This window comes from Centruroides sculpturatus, unplaced genomic scaffold (assembly GCF_000671375.1).
Source record: "Centruroides sculpturatus isolate CEXI.00-Female unplaced genomic scaffold, Cexi_2.0 scaffold1061, whole genome shotgun sequence".
NCBI classification, from domain to species: Eukaryota; Metazoa; Arthropoda; class Arachnida; order Scorpiones; family Buthidae; genus Centruroides; species Centruroides sculpturatus.
In genome coordinates, this window is record NW_019385354.1 from 29,565 (window position 1) to 56,266 (window position 26,702).

Genomic DNA, 26,702 nt, shown 5'->3' on the forward strand with positions numbered 1-26,702 from the left:
TATATAATAATAAAATGTTAATATATATGTATATTAATAAAATAGTAAATAATATATAAACCATATTTTTTCAAATAATATCAATACCTCAGGCTTTAACAATTGAAATTGGAACCACATATGTTGGAACATCCATTCAAAGAAGTACATATTTGAACTTGACATTCCAACATGTGTTATTTCCACAATATCAAATGTTTAAGCGCAAAGATGTTCAGCCAAGATGAAAAAAAACATCTGTTGAGTTAAAGTGAGTTTTTTTTGCTGATTTTGTGTTATTGAGATAGTATTCTTGTTGAAATGGCATATAAAATGATAAGATTTTAACATTTTATCTAAGATTTTTACAGACATCTCATCTCATTTATGTAGTATTGAATCAAAGTACAACTAATCTTATGTTATAATAACCAAGTTTCCATGTCAATAGAAGTTTTAATAAATCAGACATTATGAAACTTGAAGAATAAACTAGATAATTCTTATTTTCAATTTTTCTAACTTTTTCTTGCTATAATTTATTATTGTTATTTGATATCTGTGTTTTTGTATTGCATTTATTTACAAACACTCAAATATTTTTAAACTTTGCCAAACTTTTTCTAACTAAATATATTAATAGTTTATTTATCAATCTAAGTTAATTAATGTATCAATTTAAGCAATTTTAACAGTAAATTATAGTACTTATTGAATTAATCTGGTAAAAATTAAAACCAATAGTAAATAAATCTACAAATAATTATAGATTTATAACTAAAGAAGTTATCATATGCTAAAGTACTATCAAGAAGACATCATGTCAATGATATGACTAAAAAATTGCATAATTTCAAACTTTAAATCTATTTGTTTAACTATTGTCCTTCACAAATATTCAAAATAATTAAATTTGTGAAATGCATTACATGTCTAGTTATGGTTTATTAGTTTTTCCAATACTTTGATAATTCCTTACCCATATCTTGAATTGCTGTTACTACTTGCATTTGGAAAAGAAAATGAAACCTAAAAAGACAATTTAATTAAAATTTAACAACAATCTAGCAATACATACACATAAAAAATATATATATAAATTTATTTGCAATCAAGCATGAATAATTTATTACTACAATGCTATCACACTTACTATGTTATGAAACTATTAAAGTTCTTTATTGAACTGATAAGTATTATGATTGTAGGAATTTGCTAGTCAGATAAAGTTGGCAATTTTACTTGTCTTTGTTAAATTTAAACTGCAACTGTTAAAATGTAATATACAGTGGTACCTCAGGTTACAGGTTCCACTGTATGTCCATTTCTAAATACTGATATTTTTATTCAACATACAATCTTTTGCTATATTTCATAAATATTATTATTAACAAATGGATTTAAAAATGAATGAAACGAGTGGATGAATCTTACAAAAATCAGAAAATCTAATTTCAAAATTATTTTTAAGTTCAGTAAGATTTTTCAGAATATTCATCTGATTCAATTTCCTTACATTTACGAATATAGTTCTCTAAATTTGGAAAATGGTAAAGTTACATTCTTTAGTTTGGGATATCCACAAATTTAATTTTGACTGAAATGCATTTACACTTCCTATTAATTCAAAAAGAGTTCTCTGGAAAGAAGCTCTACAAATCGTTGTAGGACTTTCCCTTACTAAACCATCTAACTTCAGAATGTAACATTAAAGTTCTGTACTCAGCATCAAGTTCATCAGTCAGTATTTTGAATAATCTGCTATGAAGTGGACTGAATGGAATTTACAATTTTTAGAACAACTTTCATGACATGTTCACAATGCAATACTTTTGTACATAATGTCTGTTGATGAATGAATGATGAAAAAAATTTGGAAACTCAGCATCATTCTTATGTAATGTGCTGAAGTAAACACCAGAACCAATCAGGCAGGTGACCCGTCAGTTATTATGGACATAAGTTTTGGAAGGGGCAGATTAATTTCTTTAATGTAGTTTTTAATAACTTGGTATATATCCTTTCCACATGTATTTCCTTGTAGTGGCAAAATTAAGAGTATATCTTCTTTTACTGAGCAATCATTAAAGACCATCCTTACAAAAATATTTATTTGAGCAATACTGCAGAAGTATGTTGATTCATCACATTGTAAACTTAAAAAAAAATGCATTTTTCTTTGTAATTTGATATTTTCAGACATTGCTTCTATTCTAAAAGTGACTAAATTTCTTGATAATTAAACATCTTCAATAGCTGATATAGTTTTCTTCTTATTTTTAAATTCTTGAAACAACGTTTCTGATGCGGCAAGCATTGCTTCTTTAATTATGTTGCTGTCGTCAAAGGGTATTTTGTGCATTACAAGTATATGTGCAATCTTAAATAAAGCAATTGTAGCAGCTCTTGATTTAGTCACAGACTTAATAAATATAGATTGTTAGGCAACTAATGTGGTTTTCAATTCTTTCACTTCAGATTTTCTTAAAAACTGCTGTTAATAGGATATTCAGTATTATATTTTTTATGAACTGTTGTAAAATGTTGTTCTACATTGCACTTTTTCCAATAGCAACTGCTGAACTGCAAATCAAACAAATACATTTGTTCTTAAAATAAATAAAAAATATTTCTCTTCCCAATCTTCTTGAAAATTGTAAGTGTATGTCCATTTTTTCTTTTTCTCCGACTCATATTCAGACATAATTAGAGTAGCTATAGGATAAATATAATTGTTAGTATATTAACCCTTAAAATAAATCAAACAAATATTTATATGTTGTGGAAACCATCTGTCAGTTCATACACAAATTCAAAGTTTGCTCTGTGTAAATACGAAAACACGTTAAATAGTATGAAAATAAAAACATACAACCACTATCAAAAGATATACATACACTGCTCTCAAGGCCAATAATAATTTGCTGCATTAAAAGGTAAAATTATATAATTTTACCCTTTAATAAATAAATAAATAAATATATATATATATATATATTTTTTTTTACNTATATATTTATTTATTTATGTATAATTTTTAAAACTAAAATAGTTTTAATAAATATGATAAATCTGAATACGCAAGCAGCAAGCCACATTAAAACAATATATGAATAACATGTTGGGTGCCGCAGGTATAAACATTTAAATATATGATACATATTTTTATACCAATAGAATTTTTATTGGACTTAAATGGTAATTAATGATTTTAAGAATTTTCTAAGATAAGTATAATTGCCATCTTTATTTGAATAAGAAATGCCTAGAATAATCAATTTACATATACAGTAGAGCATCAATTATCTTAAATTGACTTCAGAGAGTATTACTTCTAGAAATTACAATTTTTTTATGTAATAATGATTATTGCTAATCTTCTGTAGACCCTCTATTGAGTTATCACATTATCAAAACTAGTGTTAGGTTTTATTTATTACAGTACAAATAAAAATCATGATTAATGAGTCTGGCTTCTAATTCACTACGCCTACTCACAATGAAACATTTGATGCATTAGAAATCGCATTGACATGTTTAGAAATGCAATATGAAGCAGATTTTTCAACTCTCAAGATGATCAAGAAAGCTAGGGATGTAGCAGAGTTAAAAAGAAAAAGAAAAAAAACACATGTAAAACAAGCAAAGTAAATGAATTCTTTCAAGAAAAGAAAAACTAAAATAAATAAATTTTAAATGATTACTGTATTTCATTATTACTATTAATTTTACCATTATGTATTTGTTAGATCTGAATTCAAGTATTGTCAGTGTTGTAGATTGCAATAAAAGATTAGTGCTTATTTTCAATAAATTAGACAATTTTTTCATTATTTCTTACCATTCATATATATTAAATTTCTGCCTTAATATTTTTTTACTTTAAGGAAGTTAACATTTTATTCTTTAAAGCCAAATGATTGCCAGATTAAGCCCAATGTAATCTGACAATTGTTTGGCTTTAATCTAAAATTGGGTTTTTACATGTTTATATTTTTATTTTCCCTACAAATTGTGATTGAATAACCAAAATTATCTTGCCTACATTATTTTGGTTTATCATGTTCCACTGTAAATTCAATTTTTTAATTTAAAAACTAGACTATTTTTAAAAATTTAGTTTCCAACAATATAAAAATATACCTAATATATAAATATTCATATACTTTGTTAGTAGGATTATAATGATATAAATTTACTTGGTTTCACTGATAATTTATTTAAAAAAAATAGACTATGAGAAAAAAAAAAACAAACTTTAGGTGACAGCTTAATCATTTCTTGTGGGGAAATTGGTCAAAATATAGTACAAACTTAATGGTCCACAATGGGTTTTCTTACTTTAATTTAAAATAATGGTACCTTATTCTTAAAACGACTATCTTAGAACAATCCAGAGGTTGAACTCTAAATTAGAGAGAAATTCAACATGGAGTTCAATCAATACTTCTACATTTGACCTGCACATGCTATGAGAAAACATGCTCTCATTGCATATATGTCATCTGTGTGCCAAAGTGATATTTCTCTCTCTCTCACCATGAAAGCATCTCTCACATTATGCTCATGTGTTTTCCAGTGCTTTTTTGCTTTATTTTTAGTGTATTTGGTTATATAAACATATAACCACTACCTATTAACCACAGCATTGAAAAGTGTGAAAACAACAAAGCCTAAGAGAAAGGTTATACAGTGGTACCTCAGGTTACGAACGCCCCAGCATACGAAATTTTCAGGATACGACATGAAATTCGAACATATTTTTGCTCCACGATACGAACAAAAACTCACCATACGACGTTACATTAGTTCGCATTTTTCATTTGTTTTTCTTACTACAGTTATTTTTTTAAATGTATTACTTGGCTTTAATTTGAGTATGTTTTTCGCGTTGGAACGAATTATTTGGTTTTACATGTAATCGTATGGGAAAAGATGATCCACCTTACGACATTTTCATGATACGATCTCAGTTTCGGAACAAATTAATTTCGTATCCTGAGGTACCACTGTAGTATTGAAAATTGAGATGAAAAACGATGAGTGGTACTGTACATGTGTGGCAGATATGGTGGCCATGTTTAAGATTCCAAAGTCAACGGTGTAATACCAGTTAATGCAATTTTCATTTTACTATACAGCATTTATTTAATTGTGTTATTTTTACCTTAAATTATGTATATTTGCTGTTTCAATTTATCCAAAGGGTTTTGTTTAGGATCTGGGAATGGATTAATTCATTTTCCATTATTTCTAATGGAGAAAATTGATTTGGACATTGAACAATTCAGAGTTCAAACAATCTTCTGTAACAAATTAATTTCAAAGTACAAGGCACCACTATATTATTAAAGTAATTAATATAAAATATAATTTCTTCTTTTAGTAATTTGAATTTTACTTTATAATATTTCTAAAAATTACAGGTATTAATTTTAAAATTCATTATATTACTGCTATTATTATTAGAGTTAAAATTTTAAATATTGATAAGCTTTAAGAAATCTTAAATCAAATCATAGTACCTGATTCCAATTTGGAAATAGACCTTGTTGTAGAGACTGATGATGATTAGGTGCAAAAAGAGCATGTTGTAGTAAAGCAGCTCTTGTAATTGTAGTATTTGATAAAGAACTATCATTTCCAGATGTTTGTAGTAAATCCAAATGTTGCGGTGGAGTCAGTAACTGTTGCAATAGGGGACTGTTAATTTGAGACTGTTCTGTTTCAGTAGTGCCCGTATTTGTAACAGATGTGACAACATTATCTAACTCGTTATTTGATGCAAGAGATATTTCAGATGATAATAACGACTGGTTTAAAGGAATAGAATGTTGTCTAAACACATTGTCCGAACTAATACCAATATTTATGTTATGTTCTGCTGGCAACTGAGAGCAGGAAAATGTAGCTTCATTAGACGATTGTGAAGTCGAAGGTGCAATCGGAGATGAGAGAAAACTATCTGAGTTTGGAGATGGCAACTTCTGTTGCTGACTGTCATGGGAGTGAGTATCTGATTGTGATTCTTCCTGTCCTTGTTTACCAATTTCTGTCTGCTGTTTTTTAACACTAGAAGGTGATGCTCTCGATCTTATATCTGTAGTAGAATCAAGTGATTCAGAAATATTTAACTGATTATTTTGCGACTGACAAACTGTTGGTTGAGAATTATTTGGAGATCCAAAGTTTTGTGCTAAAAGCAAAGCGCTTGTATTGATTGTCTGTGGATGCCAAGGTGTTAAAACAGTCCTACCTTCTGTTCTTCCTGCCCCAACAGAAGATGTAAGTCCTGGCTCTGATTTAATTTGAGGCTGAAACTGTTGATGTGGTTGTTGATGAAATGCCAAAAATTGTAACTGAGATGAAGCGGTTGAAGCAACCGAATTCATCATTTGTTTTTCAACAGATGAATTATTTTCCTGAGTAAAATCACTCTGTGAAACTGACTGAGAAGACACACTAGAGGTCTGAACATACTGAATTCTGTTGTTGTTTTCAGTTGATTCAGAAAATATTTGGTCATTAGTAGTAGTAATGACACTTGTTGGAAAAGACGATTGGAGAGATGTGAAACCAAGATGAGTCATTCCAGGAATCATGGCCAAATGACTTCCAACACTGGGTATTGAGATATTTCCTGTAGAACAAGAATTTGAATGATGATTCTCTTTATGTCTCCTCAAAGATCGTGCATCACAATAACTCTTTCCACAACCTTCAACATCACATTCATATGGTTTTTTATTTCGGTGGGTTAACATGTGCCCATTCCTGTAATAAATAAAAACTGGAAAATATAATTCTTTTAACTTAATATTTAAAATATATTTAACTTATAAAATTATATTAAGAAAAGTAGAGATCTTCATCAAGTTCATAAAAACTAAAAATATTAAATGAAAATATACAAGTAGATTAAAAACAAAGACTTCTGTATGCTGATTAAGTGTACTAAACAATAAACACTGTATATATTACTAGCAGATGAGCCTCTCATTGCTCAGATAAAAAGTAACAATAGCAAAGATTAAGATTATAGATGATCTTACTCGTTTTCACCGAGGGCAAGAATTAGGTCCCTCTCTTCCAAGACTAATTAGAGAAATTTTAGATATCTGCTTACCACACCGGGATAACGATAAATAAGACTCTTTGCAACCAATAACCAGTCCGTAGTACACTAACTGATATATAATAAATGCTTTTTTTAACTCTTTCTGGATTCTTCTTTAGGTTTAATAAATTTGAAAAATAAGTTGGATCTTCCAGAATCATTCATAAATATAAATTCAAACATAAAATCGAACATTAAGATGAAGAGCTCAAATAAAGTGAACTTATGCACATGCACTCCTCATGTCAACTTTATATACAATGGAACACTAAATATCCTTGAGAATTTTTAGAAGGGTCTAAAAATATGTTCAATTTCCCACATAAATACAAAAAAGCGTCTAAAATAGTACAGTAGAAGCCAAGTTCTTCAGTGTAATCCTTAACCCTCTCTCTCCCCCATGGTGGGAATTTCAAAAAATCCCTTCTTAATGTGAATTCTAATGGCATACCCTATTAAAACACAATGAAAAACGCAAAAAACCATGTCTAAAGTAGTATAATAGAAGCTGAGTTCTTCACAGTAAGCCTTAATCCTGTACCTTTCCCCTGCACAGGGGGATTTCAAAAAATCCCTCCTTAGTGTACATTCTCATGTATCCTAACAGTGTACCAAATTTCAACTTTCAACTCCTAACCATTTGGGCTCTGAACTTATCATTGTCACTATCAACCCATCTTGATTATAAGATACTGATTCAGCAGCCAATGGCATAAAATAATAATATGAATATCATCATGCTTCATTCACTTTTATTTTCTGAATAGGGGAAGTGAAAATGAGAAAAAAAAAAACTTTAAACTACCAGTTTCTCAGTAATAAACTCATATATTATCTGAATCATTCTGGTTCTACAAATGTAGAGTGAATGATCTCAATTAAATATTAGTGTTTCACAAAAAGAATCTTGAAATACAAGTATATTGCAAATACAAATGCTACATAAAATTGGTCTTCATTATATAATATATAATTTTAAGTTAAAGATGAAGAATAGTAATGAAATATGTGTAATTTTTTTAGCATGGATATGTATAGTTAGGGAGGAAATCAAATGTATAATATTGTGACATAGTTATAATGGAGGGCTGCAATTTTTAATTATCTTTTAATTTTAAAAAAATTACATGACTTCTAATAGAGACTAGAAGTTTGTATATAGTTAATTGGCTTCAGCCCCTAAGCTCTACACCTCTGGTCACAATTTCATATAGATAATTCCATTCTCAAGATTAACAAAGGACAATGGGAATATAAAGATCTGCAATCTGAAAACAGCATCCCAATCAATATAATAATTTAAAGCACAAAATTATCATTAACTAAATAGTTAGTATAAAATGTATTAAAAAATTTCACCTTAAAGAAAAAGCAAGCAAAAAGTTTGAAAATTATTATATATATGCATATATACTGGGTCCATACAGGTAATTCCATTTGTGATTCCCTGACCAATTATGACATTATTCCCTGACTTATTAACGTCTTTGCATTTCCCCTTTCCATTATGTAATCATTCAGGTTTGTTTATAGATTTATAGGAAATAATATATGAAATCAGTTGCAGTATATAAGAGAATAGTAGATTATACATATATAATACATATTTAATGCAACTGTTTTACCCAGTGAATAGATGTGGCATTGCTCTTTTATGGTGTAACTAAACTGAGTTTAAAATCAACAAATAATTGAGATATTAAATACAAAACATTTTTTTCCTTTCTTTTCTCTGAGGGTATTGGCAATTGTTTTAATATGTCTACACAAACTGCATGGAATATTTTAAATAAGGTTGTTAATTCTATCTTAGTGTTAAATGAAAGTGAAAAATAATCTCTTGGCCATCAAAGCAAAATGATGCAAGAATAAAGGAATTTCTTTTATACCCAATCTGGTTTCCCTGAAATTATAGGCTCTATTGATGGAAACCATATGGCTATTAGGGTATCATCAACTGAAGAAGCAGCAACTTATTTCAATATAAATAAGTATTACTCTATCATCCTATAAGTTTAGTTTGTAATGAGAAAATGGTATTTTTAGACTGCTATGTAGGTAATGCTGGGTCAATACATGATGCCTGTGTTTTCCAACGATCAGCATTGCATCAGAGTAAACACCGATGATGGATTTTTCAGCTGTGGTCATATCTTGGGTAATAGTACTTATCTGTTATTTGAACATTTGCTAATGCCATATTGAAGTAATGGGAACCTCAATAGTGTGCAATTATATAATAATAAATTATCAAACTGTAAAAATGAAATTGAGCATGCATTTGCACATCTTGTTGGAAGGTACAGACTGCTGACATTTTTAGATGTGTCAAATGGACTTGATTGTAAAAACAATTATTGGTGCATGGATTCTGCACAATATTTGTATAAAAACTTTTGATGTGTTAGAAGTAGATTATTTTGATAAACAAGGAAGTGAAGAAACTAAAATGCATCCTACTGTCGAAAATGTCAAAGAAGGCGGATGTGACCTGATTGACATAGTTAACCTTCACTACAAACAAATACAGTCACTGCAAGAGTTTTTCTACAAGAAACAAGAAACATCACAATTACATAAAGCAGTAACTCTAGCAGACTCAAATAACACATCATTAAACTTACACTCACATCATACAGACGTGACACAACATATAAAAAGCATAGACACCATCAAGCAATCGTGGACTCGAAAGGCACTCCATGGCAGGCATCCTTTTGACCTGGCCCAGGATTTTGTTGACAAAACTGCATCAAACAGTTGGTTAGATTGGGGATGCCTCTTTGGGAAGATGGAAGGATTCATGATTGCCATACAGGATCAGGTCATAAATACTAAAAACTACAAAAAACACATACAGTAGAACCCGTCTAGTCCACCCTCGGCTAGTCTGTCACTCTGGTTAATCCAACCGTGGTCAGAGTCGAGAAACTTGTCCCGACTCGTCGGTGACTCACTGTCCATGGCGTTTTTCTGTGTTTGTTACAGTATATGTTTTACATTGTGTGTACATGTACAGTTTTGTGTGTGTTTTCAACATGTCAGGAGTGAAACGTAAACACGTTACTCTTTCATTAATTTAAATAAAAAATTAGCAGTGCTACAAAGACTGGACAAAGGGGAAGATTGTTTATTTTACTTTTTTCTGATAATCCGACCTTTTTTGCGTTCTGACCATACCCCCCGTCCCAAAGGTGACAGATTAGAGGGGTTCTACTGTACTCAAAGATACAACACTCACAAATGACACATGCAGAAAATGTCACATCATGCCAGAAACTATACAACACATCACTTCTGGTTGCAAGCTCTTGGCACAGACAGATTACTTATATAGACACAATCAAGTAGCAAATATAATACACCATGAGCTTGCAAACAAACACAAATTATTAGACATCCACGAACCATACTACAAGTATATTCCACAGACAGTATTGGAAAACAACACACACAAACTGTACTATGACAGAACCATAATTACAGATAAAACAATTTACCACAACAGACCAGACATCACACTCATTGACAAACACAATAAAGTCACATACATTATACACATAGCCATTCCAAACACTCACAATGTACAAAACACATGCACTGAAAAAATTAGCAAGTACACAGAACTCACCCAGGAAATAAGGCATCTGTGGGGAATGGAAAGGGTGCTTATTGTACCTGTCGTTCTCTCCTGTACAGGTGTGATATCACACACACTACAGAATAGCCTGGGAACATTACAATTGAATAGAAATACATACATTACACTATAGAAGGCCACTATATTGAATACATGCCACATTGTTAGGAAATTCCTGAATACAGACACTGACATACTTATTTAATTTTTGTTTTTGGTTGCTATGCCTTGACTCTGATCCGGCATAGTACACAGCCACTAGTGTGAACTGAGTATAACCCACTAAACACAACAATAATAATAATAATAATGGAAACTAAACAATTAAGTGACTGTGCTTCAATTTAATTTCAATTAAGCTCTATATTACCTAAAAACAATACTAGATAATTTGTGAAAACTGCTGAAATTAATTATACTAGACTTGCTCTACAGCACACTTTAGATGATCTGTCAAAAGGATGGTCATTATATTGAATTTTCTGAATATTTTCAAACTTTGATGGGAATGCCAATTACATTATACAATTTTATGTATGCATAAGAAAAATATACCAAAACATTAAATAATACAATTTTAAAGAGTAGTTTTTAAATAATTTTTTTTAATTAATTAAAAAAGTAAAGAAATGCATGACTAATTAAAAAAATAAAATTCAAAAACAAACAAACAATTTACTATATTCTATGAAAGTGCACACTATTATAATTAAATTATCATCATGTCATGAAAGAAATTGTGAGATATTTTCATATTTCTGTCTTGTAGTTTTTTCCATTTAATTCATTATCAAAATTATTCTATTTATTTAGTATCTTTGTTTTTGTATACAATAAATGCAATTCTAATCAAAAAACTTCTTTTAAATGTTAAGGCATATTTTTAAATAAGGTGGTGGCTTTCCCCATTTGTTTTATCAATGTTTGAAAGGTTGCTCTGATGAAATTCTAATCATTTTACATGGTCATTATAGCAATAGTAAAATACCATTATGCTTATGTGAAATTAACTGAGATCTTTTACATTAATCATTATATTGCAGTGAATCACTAAACTGAAGGTCACTGTTTTTCAAAGCAGCTTTGGTTGCTTAGATGTTCATGTTGAATATAAGTAATTTCCTAATTCAACATTGGTTTTTTTTTGTAGTAATTTTAAAACGTTGAAAATTATGTCAATTAAATGAGATGACTTATAATTTGTTGATGCCACTTAAAAATGTATTGCATTTGATAAAATTCTGCTGAAAACTAGAACAGAAATATGAAAAAATTGAAAAGTATTTTCAATTTTTTCATGTTTCTGTTCTAGTTTTGAAAAGTATTTTCAATTTTGTTTTTTGGGATTTCCGAAAGTTTTATAAGTCAATTAGTTCTTTGTTTCAGTTGTATTTTCAGGTTGAATAGAGCATCAATCTTTAGCCTTTTGTTTGAATTTTGAACTCTTTTGATGAATTAAACTCAATCATATTACTTCAAAACACTGTTTCTTGACAATGCTTCAGAATGTTATGTATAAAACTTATAAAAATTAATTTAAAAATCTTTTTAAAAATTATAATTAGGTTTTTCTAATAGTAATTTAAAATCATATCATTAGATCTAACTAATTCATGAGAGCATTTAATATCCCAATGCCAATTAAACAATATTTAGTACCAAAACTGAATTAAATATAGTCAAAGATACAGTCTAAAAGATGAAAGCTTGCATACATTACTGTCCCTTAGATTGATAAATGCTATTCCTATTTTTGAATTTTCATATGGAAAAACATTAAAAATATTTTAAAATATAAGACAAAAAGTCGTAAAAGTTTCAAAATAAAAAAATCAGTTTTGCAATATACCATTTTAGTTTCTAATGATTTTTATATTCTCTAAACAGGCTTGTCATGGTGAGCAGAAAGTTATTTTTTTTTAATTTGCATGACATATACATTAAAATTCAACAAACAAGAAAGTTTGGAGAAAATGAAAAAAATTTATCTCAACTCAAAAAATTTTATGATTTGACTCTTAGTTTTTAACAAGTCAATTTGACTCAAGAGTCAGATTTTGTAGCCAAGAGCAAAATCAATATTAAATTTCAGCAATAATGACAAATAAAAATTAATTTCCTTTTGATATAAACACTTTGAAAGTACATTCTTTCCATATTATTACATTTGTATATTTACAGTATTTTTAATTGAACTGCATTTGATATGATATAAGATTGCCATGCTGAAACAGAATTAATGTTCAATCAAAAGTAAGATTAATTAAAATTGCTTTAAAATCATTTTCTGACACTCAAATTGAGTAAGATTTTTAAAAAAGTAATTTGTGTATTTTTTACAATTTTGTAAAACTCAATCATTTTGGATATGAAATCCTAAAAATTCTTAAAATTTCATTCTAAATTATTAGGTTATACAGTGTATAAAAATTGGCAATTCCTAATTATGTATAAAAATAAAATAAATTAACTAAACTAACAATTAATATAAAATAACTTACAAATGATCTTGTCGTTTGAATGCTTTAGTGCAAAGTTGGCATACATATTTACGTTCATCACTGTGAGTCAGTTTATGTTTTGTTAATGCACTAGAATTACTGAAAACTTTTCCACATGTTGGGCATGGTTGCGTCCCTGGTCGACTTGGAGATGTAGCTTTTACGGGTCTACCTTTTCCCCGAAGTTTGTCGGGCAAGGACGAACTTCCCGCATCTGGAGGTTTTGTACTTTCATCTGAAAAAGTTTAATAATTAATTTAAAATAATTAATAGAATGAAAACACAAATTATATATAATTTCTTATTTGATATTACCTACATTATTTATCACCGCACTAAAATGAAAAAAATAAAGTTCTCAAATACACATATTCAACTATATAATTAAATATGAGTTTACAATTTATAATTCAAATTATTCAATATTAATTAGTTGTCATCAGAATAAAGTTCAGATTAGTTTATATAAATAAACTAAACTGAATATTATAAAACTGCAAGTCTTTTTGATAGATTTCATTCCATTGTCTTCTCAAAAATTTGCTTTCAATATATAGATTATTAGATTATTTATCACAAAAAATTATCAAGAAATGTTTAGAATCTATTTCATTACACATTAAAAATTAAATTAAATTTAGATCAGATAAAGAGATAAACAAACAAACAGTTAACTTGCTACTTGTTAAAACTAATCCTCAGCAATAAAAAAAAATCAAATGGTATATATAACTCTTATACATATCATTTAATAATATGTTAAAAGTAGGAATACATTTATTGAAAAACTTAGTTTTAGAATAATTAAGTTAATATTTAAATATGAAAACAATTAATCAAAATATTTTAAAACTTATCACTTTATTTTGTCATCACATTGTTACATTCAATCTATAATTTTAAGATAATTTATCTGATAAAATTAAGGGGAGAAAATGATACTGCAATTAAATATTTTTTATCCAATTAAAATTTACAGTGATTAACGTATAAAATAGAGAAACTAAAAATAAATAGAAATGAGTTTATTTAAAAATTAAAACTGTATGTTTTCCTATACAAAGTTTTTAGTACAATGATTGATAATTGTTCTCCAAAATATTAAAAGTTGTAAAAGATTATTAAATTTAATAGAATTTGTTGACAGAAACATTTGTTTTTGTAATAACCGGACAATTCCATAACATTATTATTATGAATAGAATGATGCTGATGCTATGCCCTAGCTGTTACATAACAGAGAGAGTACATTGCAATTAGTTAAAAAATGACCCCCATGATTTTTATATTTTTGGATTTGGGACTTTGAAAATCAAGAAATGCAAAAAAGTTGGGGATTTTTTCTGTATATGTTAGTGTATGTATGATGTGTGGAGAGAAGAATCATGATTTTTTTTTTCATCCACTTTAAGGCTTAATAACTCCTGTGTCTTTTGTCAAAAATTTCTGACATTTTGCAGAAAGGTTTTTATGTTAGAGTAAAATGTTTATAAAAATTTTCAGGAAAATCAAACCATTGGTTCTGGAGATATTAAGGAGATGAAGCCATATCTCAAAAATTTTCCAAGTTAAAGAAATTATTTTTACTGTCAAAAATTTTTAGTTTACCAAATAAAACTCATCTTTACTCTCAAAATTGAACCTTTTGCCTTTTTATTATAATTAAAAATATAAAAGTTATTTTTTAAATAAAACCTCATAATAGATTATGCCACACACAATTTTTTAAACTTTGCTCATATGCTGTACTGTACATACAATCGATCCCCCTATAAGATAGAGATACGTTCCATTCTTTAGGAATCTGATTTCTTACGAATCCTTCCAATCACAACCCGACACATATCAAGTTTACGTACTACAGCTGTTTGAAAGATTTTCTTCCATAAAATTAATCGATTCTAGACTAATCCGACTCAACATTTCCTAAACACGTATATATTTTTTGGAAATAATCCGTATAAACTACGCTATAAATAAAAAATTGTAGGATTACTTACCGAGTGTCACCATTTGACATCGCCATTGCTCAACATTGTTTTCGTCGCGGAACAGCTCACCAAACCGCGGCCGATTTCTAATAACTTATTTTTCTGCTAATAGTTCCTTGAACTTCGGAGACATCATTAATATAAATAATTTTAATCGCCGTTGAATAAGAAATGTTTCTTTCACAAGAAATGTATAAAATTACAGTACTGTATTAGACTTACGGTACCTAATTTACATACTGACAGACGATAGTTAGCGTAAAAATCTCCGTAGCGTGGCGCCACGCTAGACGGCGGAAATTATATATTTAATTATAACAAAGTTACAATAAGTTAATATATAATTATATATACAGTACCTAATTTATATATAATTAATATATAATTATATGTACAGTACCTAATTTATATATAATTTATATAATACTGTCCAGACGATAGAAATCTCTCCGTAGCGTGGCGCTACGGACGGCGGGAAAGTAGTTCGGCTTCCCGATGACGTTTGAGGTGTTTATAGGGAACTTTTACTATTTTTTACGGATACCGGTAGCAATTTTTTCGTAGTTTTATAGGAATCGTAATTATAGGGGGGTCGACTGTATATATAAACTACTCTAAGCCTAATAGCTACATTACTGCTATTATTAATAATTAAATACTAAATAATTTGGCACAGAGATAGGTGTTAGGCACCATCTCCAATTAAATTTAATAACTGCAATTAAATTAATATTTATTAAGTAATTTTGAAGAATTCTGGAAGAAAAGAATCAGTCTAGAGCAGGACTCAAACCCATAACTGTCACTTACAGTGTGGATGCATTGCCACTCATGCTAACCAGACCTCCATCCAATCTTTTGCTTCCAGACATATTTAATTTAGATATAACCAGATATATAATGACATACTGCATTACATCTCACAAGCCATTCCACAACTCAAATAAGCAATAACTAACTTAAATCACAGTTGTTTATTTTATTCAAGATGACATAGCACTATGTTCAAAACATTAATGAAAAAAATTAGGATATGTAATTTCACTAATAAAGGTGTGGTATTTTATTAATTAAATCTATGTTTTAAAGTCATTTCAAATCATTTGCATTATTTTTGTCTTGTATGTGTTCTTTACAAAACCATTTAACTTGTCAGACTCAAAAGTTCTGGCAAACAGCCAGTCAAACACATTTTCCAGCACTACCAGTGCATTCTCAGCATGTGCTTTTGGCAATAAGCTGTGACCTGCTTCTACATCATCACCTGTTGCTTCCATTTAATTTTCTCCCTGAATGTTAGTGTCTTTTCTGGCTAATTTTTCCTCTGTGGAAATCTTGCTGGTTGCCAAGTCGTCATCAATTTGGATGTACAGTACTCTCTAAAATCACATTGAAGAGTTAATGCTTCCTGTAGAGTTGTCCATTCTGCTTCAGGATTTTATATCTTGCTCATCTTTCACATCTATGCTGTTTTTGATAAAACTAGCTTTCCTAAAACAATTGGAAATCACTTCAGATGAAACTTTTTCCCAGGCATAAGCCACATTCCTTAGTGCATCATGACTATTCCATTTTGGAGGAAAGGTATTCTTGCCTTCTAGATGATACACTAAATTTTTTACCAGTCATCCTTGATAAGTCTTTTTCAAATGATGGAATATGCTCTGGTCTAGTGGCTGCAACACAGATGGCATATTTTCTGGAAGATAGAACAACTTTATGTTTTTCAGAGACATACTTTAAGCACAATGGCAGTACATCTGGCCAGAAGAATTAAGATATTTCATTTGCAGCATACCATCTGTCTAATTTTATAAGTCTTGGAAAATCTGTGTTGTGACTCAGGCTGTGGAATTTGCAGCATAATCACAAGGAAAGTGTTGTGACTTAGGGTTTTGAAAAAAATGGGCTTCACTGATTTGTCAGTAACCAGAGGTCAAAGCTTTTCAGTCCAATCCTGTGTTGCAGCACAACAAAATAGTTATTTGTTCCTTGTTCAGCTTTTTCCCAGAAAACGTTTGACTTTTCACAGTAAATGTCTTATTAGGAAGGAAGTGGGCTATAAAACAATCCCATTTCACCATATTAAAAATATTCTTTGCTTCAAATGAATCTAAAACAGATTTGTAACTTATCTTCCAGTCGTCTACTGCCTCCTCATTAACTGATACTGATTTCCCTGAGACATAGTGTCATGTTATACCAAGTTTTTGATGCAAATGATTTTAATTCCAGAAGTTTATGAGGATTTAAGTTTAAATTGGCTACTGGCCATTTAAGTGTTAAAAAACTAGTTGTTGATGACATATATAATGCCTATGTACTCTGATTTTAAATTGTTCCTGTGCAATAAATTGACACATAAGTTTGAAAATTTTAATGGATTTCCATTTTAAAATCTGTTTACTATAATTTCAGAAACTTTCATTCCTATTAATGGAGTAGACTTTACATTATTTGTTTTTGTATGTCAAATCCCCATTTTATGGTAATAATCATAACATTTTGATAGGATAAACATTGAACCAGAAGTTTTGTTATGTTATTGCTTAACCCCTTTAGTTCTTCGCTCGAGTTAACTCAGGCATGTTACATAGCCTTACATAAAACTCGGTCCTTTTGGCCCCCCAAAATTTTTTTGTTTTTTTTTTGAATTTTTGGAATGTTTTTTAAGTCTCCAATTTTTTCAAAATTTTTTGTCCATACAAAAAAATTTTATTGCGATTTTAATGAGCCTTTGATAAGGCTCGATTAAGGCTTAATTGTTTTTTAATGGGAGTTTTTTATCAAATTTATTTCACGGTTCCTAAGTTGTAGCGCACGGATTTTCCTTCGGTAAAGTTATTTAAAGCTGCTTTCTGATGTCAAAAACCACCTCCAATAGTTTTTTAATTTTTTTAATTAAAACAGATTTTATTATATACACGTTTAATTAAGTCGGGGGGTCAGAAATCTCAATTAAAATTTGAATTTTTTAAAAATATTTAAAAACATACCGCCAGATAGAACTCACCCTACTTTAAACCCTTGTCCTCCCGAGACTTCTATGAGAATGTCCCGGGAAATCTGACTCCAGCTGTGTTCAAGGTCATCCAGCTGTGTAAACAATGACTCATCGGTGTCAAATTTTGCAGAAAGGTGAGACAAAGGAAAATAAAGTTTGAAGCTTTTTCTTCAAAATTAACGCATTTCTTTCGTTTTTTTTCAGTTTTAAGTATTTTTTATGTTTAATTACATTAATATCAAAAATTGCTGGGAACTTAAGGCGTTAAAAACCAGTGTAGTTAGTAGTTGCACTGGTTGCCATCTTGTTTTTTGGACATACCATTCTCAAACAAGATGGTGACTGGAAGTGCTGCCATCTGATTTACCTAACAACACATTTACCCCTAAAAATTATGGTATATATTTCCTTCATATTAACCAACCTTAATAGCGTGACTCCCATATTCTGGGGACCAAAATGTGTTTCATTTTACATATTAACTGAACAGCATTCAAATCCTTATCTTTATCACAGTACTGAAAACTGAATAATAAAAATGACTTCATATTATCTAATATCAGATAAATTATACTGTATATAAATGCTATTACTACTATTGAAATGTGAATAGTATATTGTGTGTTAAAATATGTATCTTTCCAAAATATTCTACAAGAGTTAATACAAATGAATATATAGAAGTCTTACCTGTACAATCAACAGCTCCAGATTCTGTAATTCTATTTAGTGAAGAATTCTCTACAGAAAAACCTTCTGCCCCAGTTGTAAATGATTCAGGAGAAAGTTGTAAATCTTGAGCAGTATCTATGTAAGGTTCTTGTGATCCATCACCATCTAGTAAGTCAGGGAGACGCATGCTTGATGCATTCACTCCTCCACCAATTGAATTCAGAAGGCCATCCAGATTTCCAAATGTGGAAGTAACTGGAACATCAAAGCCACCTTCTTGCAACATATCACTCTCAGTATAGTTAATTGCACTGAGCATGGCATCATTTCCAGCTTGATATCTTAAAGCTTGTTGAGACTGTGTTAATCCACTAGAAGTTAAACTAGGACTTGAATGACAAACATCAGAGTAATTAGATACTGCTATAACTGATAATGGTGAAAGCCCATCTATCTGTCTGTCATATCCTGATATCATTTTATCATTTTTAGAATCATTTATTTGTAATGAGGCAAAAGATTTGGGACTAACTCTTGCTGGATTGTTATTGATGACTCTTGATGGCATGTTTGTTCCCACTTTTTCACTTTCTTTTCCTTCCAATGATTGAGAAGTAACAGTGTTTCCATCTCCTGAAAACAAGTATAAATTTTGATGCCTGGAACCTATAAATAATTTTAAAAGTTTATTAATAAACTAATTTACAAATATGAATATAATCTAATAAATAATAATGTAATAAATATATCATAAAAATAAGGTAATGTAACATTTGTATTAAATAAAATTTTACATACTGAAGTTATTCCTCATAAAATACCTAATTGTCAGTATTTTAAATTATTGTTAAAATATAAATGTACTTAAATATTATTTTGCAAAATGGAGTCATTCTCTAAAAAAATCATCATCATCAATTAAAATAATTTTCCATAAGAAATCATTGAAATGTCAAAGATAAATGTTTGACACTATAATTTTTAAAATTAATGTGGTGCATGTTCCCCATTTTTTCATGATTTTGTCGAGTGCAGACATCCAGCGCAGGCAGGAAAAAAGACGAACTATTAGAGTTACGACGTAGCACAAACAACGTGTCAGCTTCAAGACGATTAATATCCATTTAATAATTAGTATCAAGACAATTTGTTTAGTGTTCATCGTTTTGTAATGTTTTGTTTTATATTGTATTGAATATTAAAATATACGTCATTATATGTCATAAGAAGTTCTTCATATTCTTTCTTAAACTGTATTCTGCATATGCTTCTTAATGCCCAGTTCAGCCATCTTTAGACAACACATTAATATTTTTAGAAATTGTAAATTTCTCATTTGTTTCTTCAATTATAAAATAAAAATATATAAACTGAAAGTGAAAGGAAAAAAAAAAAAATTATNTCGATTATCCGGACTAATTGGGGATGAAGGTAGTCCGGATAAGGAAAAATCCGGATAATCGAAACAAATACTTTAATTTGTCTTTTAATGATAATACAACACGTTTTCTTTTCGATGACATATCGGTAATATTAAAAATAAATACTGTATTTAAATCGTGATTAAATTTTCAAGAAACAAATGTTTTATTGAATTTGGACTACTACTGACCAGCGCTAACAGACTAGCTATTGTTTAAAAGGCCCTCTGGCGGCACAAGAAGACTGATTTTATAAAATAAAAATTTATGAATAAAAATTTGACAAACTATTTATCGTTTTATGACAAGTAAAATTTTTTGTTGCGTTCTCGGCTTTTAAGTAATGCATAAACCTTCGAGGCGCGAGGCCCTTCAGACCGCGAGGCATAGGTGCTGGCCCACGTTGCCCGTGCCTTGCGCCACCCTTGGTCATAAAAATGATGTAATTTGAAAATAAAATTTTTTATAAATACGTATGTCAAGTTATATTTTTATTACGACGCAAAATATATTTAAGAGTTTACGACCACTGTGCCGGATGAGACCTTGTTGAAACAATAAATGTTATGCATTCCATCACATACATAAACAGTGTCGTAATTCGCTAAGTGCAAATCAGCAAATTCGTAAAATTTTTGTTTATTTTGAACAATCCGGATAATCGAAAATCCGGATAATAGAGGTCCGAATAATCGAGGTTCTACTGTATATATATATATCTTCCAACATTAGAATGATTTATATCAAATCCGATTAATAATTTTATGAAGAGTTAATAAACTAAATCTGAATCTATAGGCTTTCAGAATGAGGCATTTTACTCTTAGTTTCAAATTTGTTTGAAAGTCTTCTTTAACAGCTTCTTATTTATGGTCATGAAAATGACTTTACAGCAATTCCTATAATTTATTTCTTTAATTTCTTTTCTTAAAAAGCTTACTGTTCTTAAAGGACTCAGAAGTTTCATTAATCAAACTTGATTTGATTTTGAAAACTCACTTTATAAAGTTAATTTTATAGAAATTTCATTAGAATATCATTGTTCATTAGCTTCTTGTAAATCTTTGAAGAGAATTCTTCAACTCAAAATAAAATTTTGGATTTAATTGTTTTGCAGTTTTGATATGGCTGCAAACCAGACAGACATCTAGATATAGTTTACAATTCAAGATTTAAAACAAATGAACCTGTTAAAAGGAAGAACAAAACTAATATTATATAAAAGTATTATAATTTTTAAAAAATTATCAAAATAATTATATTTCATCTTCTGATTAACATTAATTCCATTAATATCAAGAATACAGCCTACTTTGATTAGTTATGTCAGATATACAGTACATTTTTTTAGCTTTACTTTAAAAACCTTATCCAAATTGCAATAAAAACCTGGAACATTATTTTTATTTGAATATTTTGAAAAATTCCTTTTTTTTCAATGAATATATAAAACTGTACAATTCTAAATATTAAGCAGATAATACATTAAATTTAAAGGAAAGTATCAAAGACTTTCATCAGATGCTTCAATAATATATATATTATTATAAATATACATCAAACAAGATGTATTTTATATACAATTTAACATGATGCTCTATGCAAATGTACATGGCATAGAGAATCATTCTAAAAATTACTACATAACTGTTAAGTTATTTACACTATACCAATTCCATATCTTATTATACACATTAATGTGAATTTATACAGAATAATTGGCTGTTATAAATATCTAATTGCACATTTCAAGATGAAATATTGGGTTGTTTGGAAAGTAATTTCGTTTTTTTTCCATGGAAAAAACACAATATTTTTATAATAAATAAATATTTTATTGAATTATATATCAACCATCTTGGTCAAATACCTGTTGTCATTGTTTATGGTAGTAGCATGATTTCACATTCATAAAAGTTTTGATCATTGCTTACAAAAAAATGATACAAGTGATTTTTGACATTGTCATTTCAAGTAAATGTCTTACAGTTAAAAAAAATTTGTATAGACAGGAACAAGTAATAATCTGAGTGTGCTTGATCTGGCTAATATGGTTGGTGTGATAGCACGTCCCATCTAAGTTATAACAGTTTCTAATGAGTTACCTAACTTGTGTGAAGTTTGGCATTATTGTGGTAAAACACTACACCTGTTTTGTTGATCAATTCTGGCTGCCTTTTCTGTTTGATGATATTACTCAATTTGTTTACTCAATGGCAGTATACTTTCAAATCAATTGTTAAATTGTCTGGTAAAAGCTTCAAAAAAAATTTCCTTAAAATCCCACCAAAAAGAGCATCTCTCTTTAAGAACATGTGGAACCCATATATCGAGCTTTGAAACGAAACCAATTTGTTTCAAGTAATCATAAACAGTTCAATTTGAAAAATTTCATCTTTTAGTGATTTCACGTGTTGTTATTCGGCAGTTTGCTTCAATCAGTGCCTTTATTTTGTTTTCATTGGCGTCAACTGGCCATCCAGAACGTGGTGCATCTTCAATATTGAAATTGCCAGAACGAAATTTTGTAAACCAGTTTTGGCACTGTTGTTCTGTCAATATATCTATTCCATACACGTCACACAATTTTTTTCTCGCTTGAACAGCATTCTTACGTTTTTGGTACAGTAGAACCTCGAAAACTCGGCCTAATGTGGACCGAAGGGTGGCCGAGTTTGTGAAAATGTCGGGTTATCGGGAATGTGGTTAAAAAAGGATAAGTATGCGTGTTTCCTCAGAAAATATTGTACTGTACTTGTATGTATTGTTTGCTTGAGAATACAACAGAGAATAAACTGCCCAAATATCCTTAAACAAAGGAAAAGTACGTCCTTTATGAAGGCATAGAGCCTTTACGAATGAAAATGAAAATTAATGAATACACAGTGTACAGTAATTTACCTGATAAGACAGACTTCAGAAAAATACTTTATGAAAGTTTTTATACTTTTATAAAGCTGTCTATAATGAAAATTAATTAACTAAGGATTTTTTTGCCTTGCCAGGGTGTGGCCGAGTTATCCGGAGTGCCGGGTTATCGAGAGCCGAGTTTTCGAGGTTCTACTGTAATAAAAGAGCAAAATATGCCGAAAATGCTGCTTTCAATCTTCCATATTTGATGGGACACAAAAAATAAACAATTGCACAAAATCAAACAAAATTTTTTACATGTAAGCCTTAAAATGCTAGCTGTCAAAATATTTAATGATAATACAGTTTAGAGTAAAAACGGCAGGAAAAATACGAGAAATCCATCTAGTGGTAAAAAAGACGAAATTACTTTCAGAACAACCCAACAGTATCAGTTTGTAGTAATTTCAAAACAAAAAAAATGAAGGACTAAAGATAGCAGTAAGAAAAAATCAACTTCCTAAAATCCTAAATTCAAAAGCATAATATGAAGGAGAGAGAAAATTAATTTCACTCTATATATGTGCTACATCATTACAAGATACAGAATTTCAAGTAATCTTGTGACATTTGTATGTCTTCAATATAGACCTAGATTTAAAATAGAAGGAAAATATGTAAAAATAATTTTTAAACATGAGATACACACAGTCCTTTGATTTATGAAAGGAAAATTATTATTTATGATTTATGAAGGAAAATTGTATCCACATCTCTTGTTTATATACAGTAATTTTCTCTAACCTTTTTCAATATTATACCATTTTATAAATAAAATATATACAGATTTTTATGACAATTTTATTTCAAAATTAAAATACTTACCATATGGTATTTGAAAATAATCAGCACCACTTATAATATTTTGAGGTAGATTTCCCTGTTGTGCCTGACTATGTGGTGGTAACATAACATAGGATTGTCCAGATGTTAGAGATGGCGAACTTCTGATGTCTTTTCTCAATCCTTGCCCTTCTATTTGTGTACTTATTGTGTTACTGGTTGAAGTAGGAGTGTTAGATTTTGATGGAGTAGAAGAAGGGGTTGGAAGTGAATGGTTGTTTTGCTGGAAATTCCCTGTTGACATCCTACATTTAATATGATCTCTTAGTTTTCATTGTCGTGATTAAATTAAAAATTGCCAACTTATAGTACTTTTGTTGCATTTTTTTATGTTCTAGTGATTTTTCTCAACTTTCTCAATAAACTGACTTTACATCTGAAAATATAATAAAGTTTATTAACATTGTGTAATTAATAATAATTAATAAAAAATTTAATTTCAATTTACTTAAAGTTAATCTATATANTTAACTTTTAAGTCGGAATTATTTGTTTAAGAATTAAAAAATAGTAACATTTTTCCACGTTAAGTAAACATACGTCTCTTATCGTTTACAACAATTGATATTGAAATTTTTAAATATTAAAAAGTTAAGATAAATACGGTAAGTAATTTTTTTAAATATAAAACTTGCCAAAATTTTAAATCTAACAAATAGATTATAAATGTTTTGCAGAGTTTAATAAAATAGATTTTCAGTTTTAAAAGAAATATATTTTAGTAGTAAATAAGAAAAACAAAAATTTGTATATAGATTAAGATTTATATACAAAAATAGAAATTTAAATTTTAAGTGTTACAATTAGATTCTATAGATTCATATTTTCTTCTACGTCGGATTTTACATCCGACGTATAGGAAAATATGATCTACGAAACACTACGAAATAAATAAGTAATGTTTAAGCAACACTCGATAAAATCGATGGTGTAATAATAAAATAAAATTTATTAGTGTACTTTCGCCATCTCTAACATTTAATGCTTCATTAGTAAACTGTAGTGTTTATTGATGACGCATTCAATAGAGATGTCGAAAGTACGCTAGTAATATATATATATATTTTTAAACTATTGAATGTAACTTTTAATTTTACTGGAGCATTTAATAATATTTATAATGTATATCTTAATTTTAATATCTTAAAAAAGACACGCTGCTTTTACTTTTATTTATTTAGTTAAAATAGTAATAAAAATAATACTAAACATTTATTATTTTTTATTTGTTTTTTTACAAAACTCTGACATGAGAAATTCATTTATTTATTTTAAACATATTTCTTATTTCTTTGTAAAACGAAACATAAACATATTTCTTATTTCTTTGTTTGCAGATGTTTTGAATATTAAATAATAATTTTTAACTCCGTGCGCGCGCAATGATAAATGCAGGACTTATATATATACAAGTAGACCCCCCTATAACACTGTTGATAATTCCGTGTTATATAAATTTCATGTTGTACGAGTCACTATTTTACAAATACGTGAGCCGTTCACAGCCCGGCACACGTATTTGTAAAAATCTAAGTGACTCGTACAACATGAAATTCATATAACACGGAATTATCAACAGTGTTATAGGGGGGTCTACTGTATATACTAATGTTTATTTTTATTTTAGATTATATTCTTATATATTTGTTAAATATATAATAATTTTCATTTTCAAAAAATGTCGGATTTGTGTTATTAACTTGTAAATTTAGGTAGAAGAATAAATCATTTTGTCTGTGAGAAAGATTCATTTTATTTTTTCTAAAAGTGTAATTTTGATCTATTTCTCCCGAAAGAAGATCTAAAAATAAATTTGAGCTAAAACTAAATTTTTAAAAATTGGTTTCATCTCTAATTCCACGATTTGAGCCAAATATTTAAGGATTTTATATAAAGATCAATGTCATCTGTATATCTAAGAGATACAAAACAAATTTTACAATAATGATTAGACGTGTAATGACAAATTATATATATATATAAATATTGTAACTGAAGCCTAAATAAATGTCTGTAATAGTGCTATTAATACACATTAACTAATAAAATTTGATTGAATTTATTGAATTCTAGCTCTATCTACCTAATAAGTCAATTTCAAAATTCTCTTAATTAAACTGTTGTAAAATCAAAATTATGTAATATATACATCTGAATTTTAATAATTAATTTTAGTTTTATTAAAATATTTCGTTTTCACTCATTATATTTAATATTCTTCGTATTGGGTATAGGTGCTTAATGTTTATAAGCAACTATTGCTTAAACCTGATGGATTTATTTAATTAAACATAGTTGAAAAAATTATTTATTCTAAATACTGAAATATATATATATGTTGGAATAAAGAAACTAATTTTTTAGTATATCATTTTAAAGAAGTTTCATATTAACTCGTTTCTTTAGGCGTATACTAAAAAATGCCAATAAAAAATATTATAATTTTATTTCTAACACTCTCAGCAGGTGTTTGGATAGCTCCAGCTATATTCGTGATGAATCTTATAGCTCCGGCTTCTATTCTGAAGGCTGATTCTCACTACGACGGAATCCGCGGCGTTAAGTGGCAGAGCCAGTGTGACGTCAGACAGACGGAAAAGGAGAATATTTATGAGTCGAATCCA

At 28.9% G+C, this 26,702-nt stretch overlaps 1 protein-coding gene across 1 annotated transcript in view; it reads right to left on the reverse strand.

Moving 5' to 3' along the window:
* Positions 1–24,454, reverse strand: part of LOC111638023 — a 46,663-nt gene extending 22,209 nt beyond the window's left edge. Inside the window, exons 1-5 of the mRNA XM_023383648.1 lie at positions 24,061–24,454; positions 18,923–19,570; positions 13,238–13,472; positions 5,505–6,753; positions 959–1,008 (exon numbers count right to left, since the gene is read on the reverse strand). Of these exons, the coding sequence (XP_023239416.1) occupies positions 959–1,008; positions 5,505–6,753; positions 13,238–13,472; positions 18,923–19,570; positions 24,061–24,322 (2,444 nt within the window). The 5' untranslated portion in view covers positions 24,323–24,454. The remainder of the gene's footprint in view (positions 1–958; positions 1,009–5,504; positions 6,754–13,237; positions 13,473–18,922; positions 19,571–24,060) is intronic.
* Between the last annotated feature and the right edge of the window lie 2,248 nt (positions 24,455–26,702).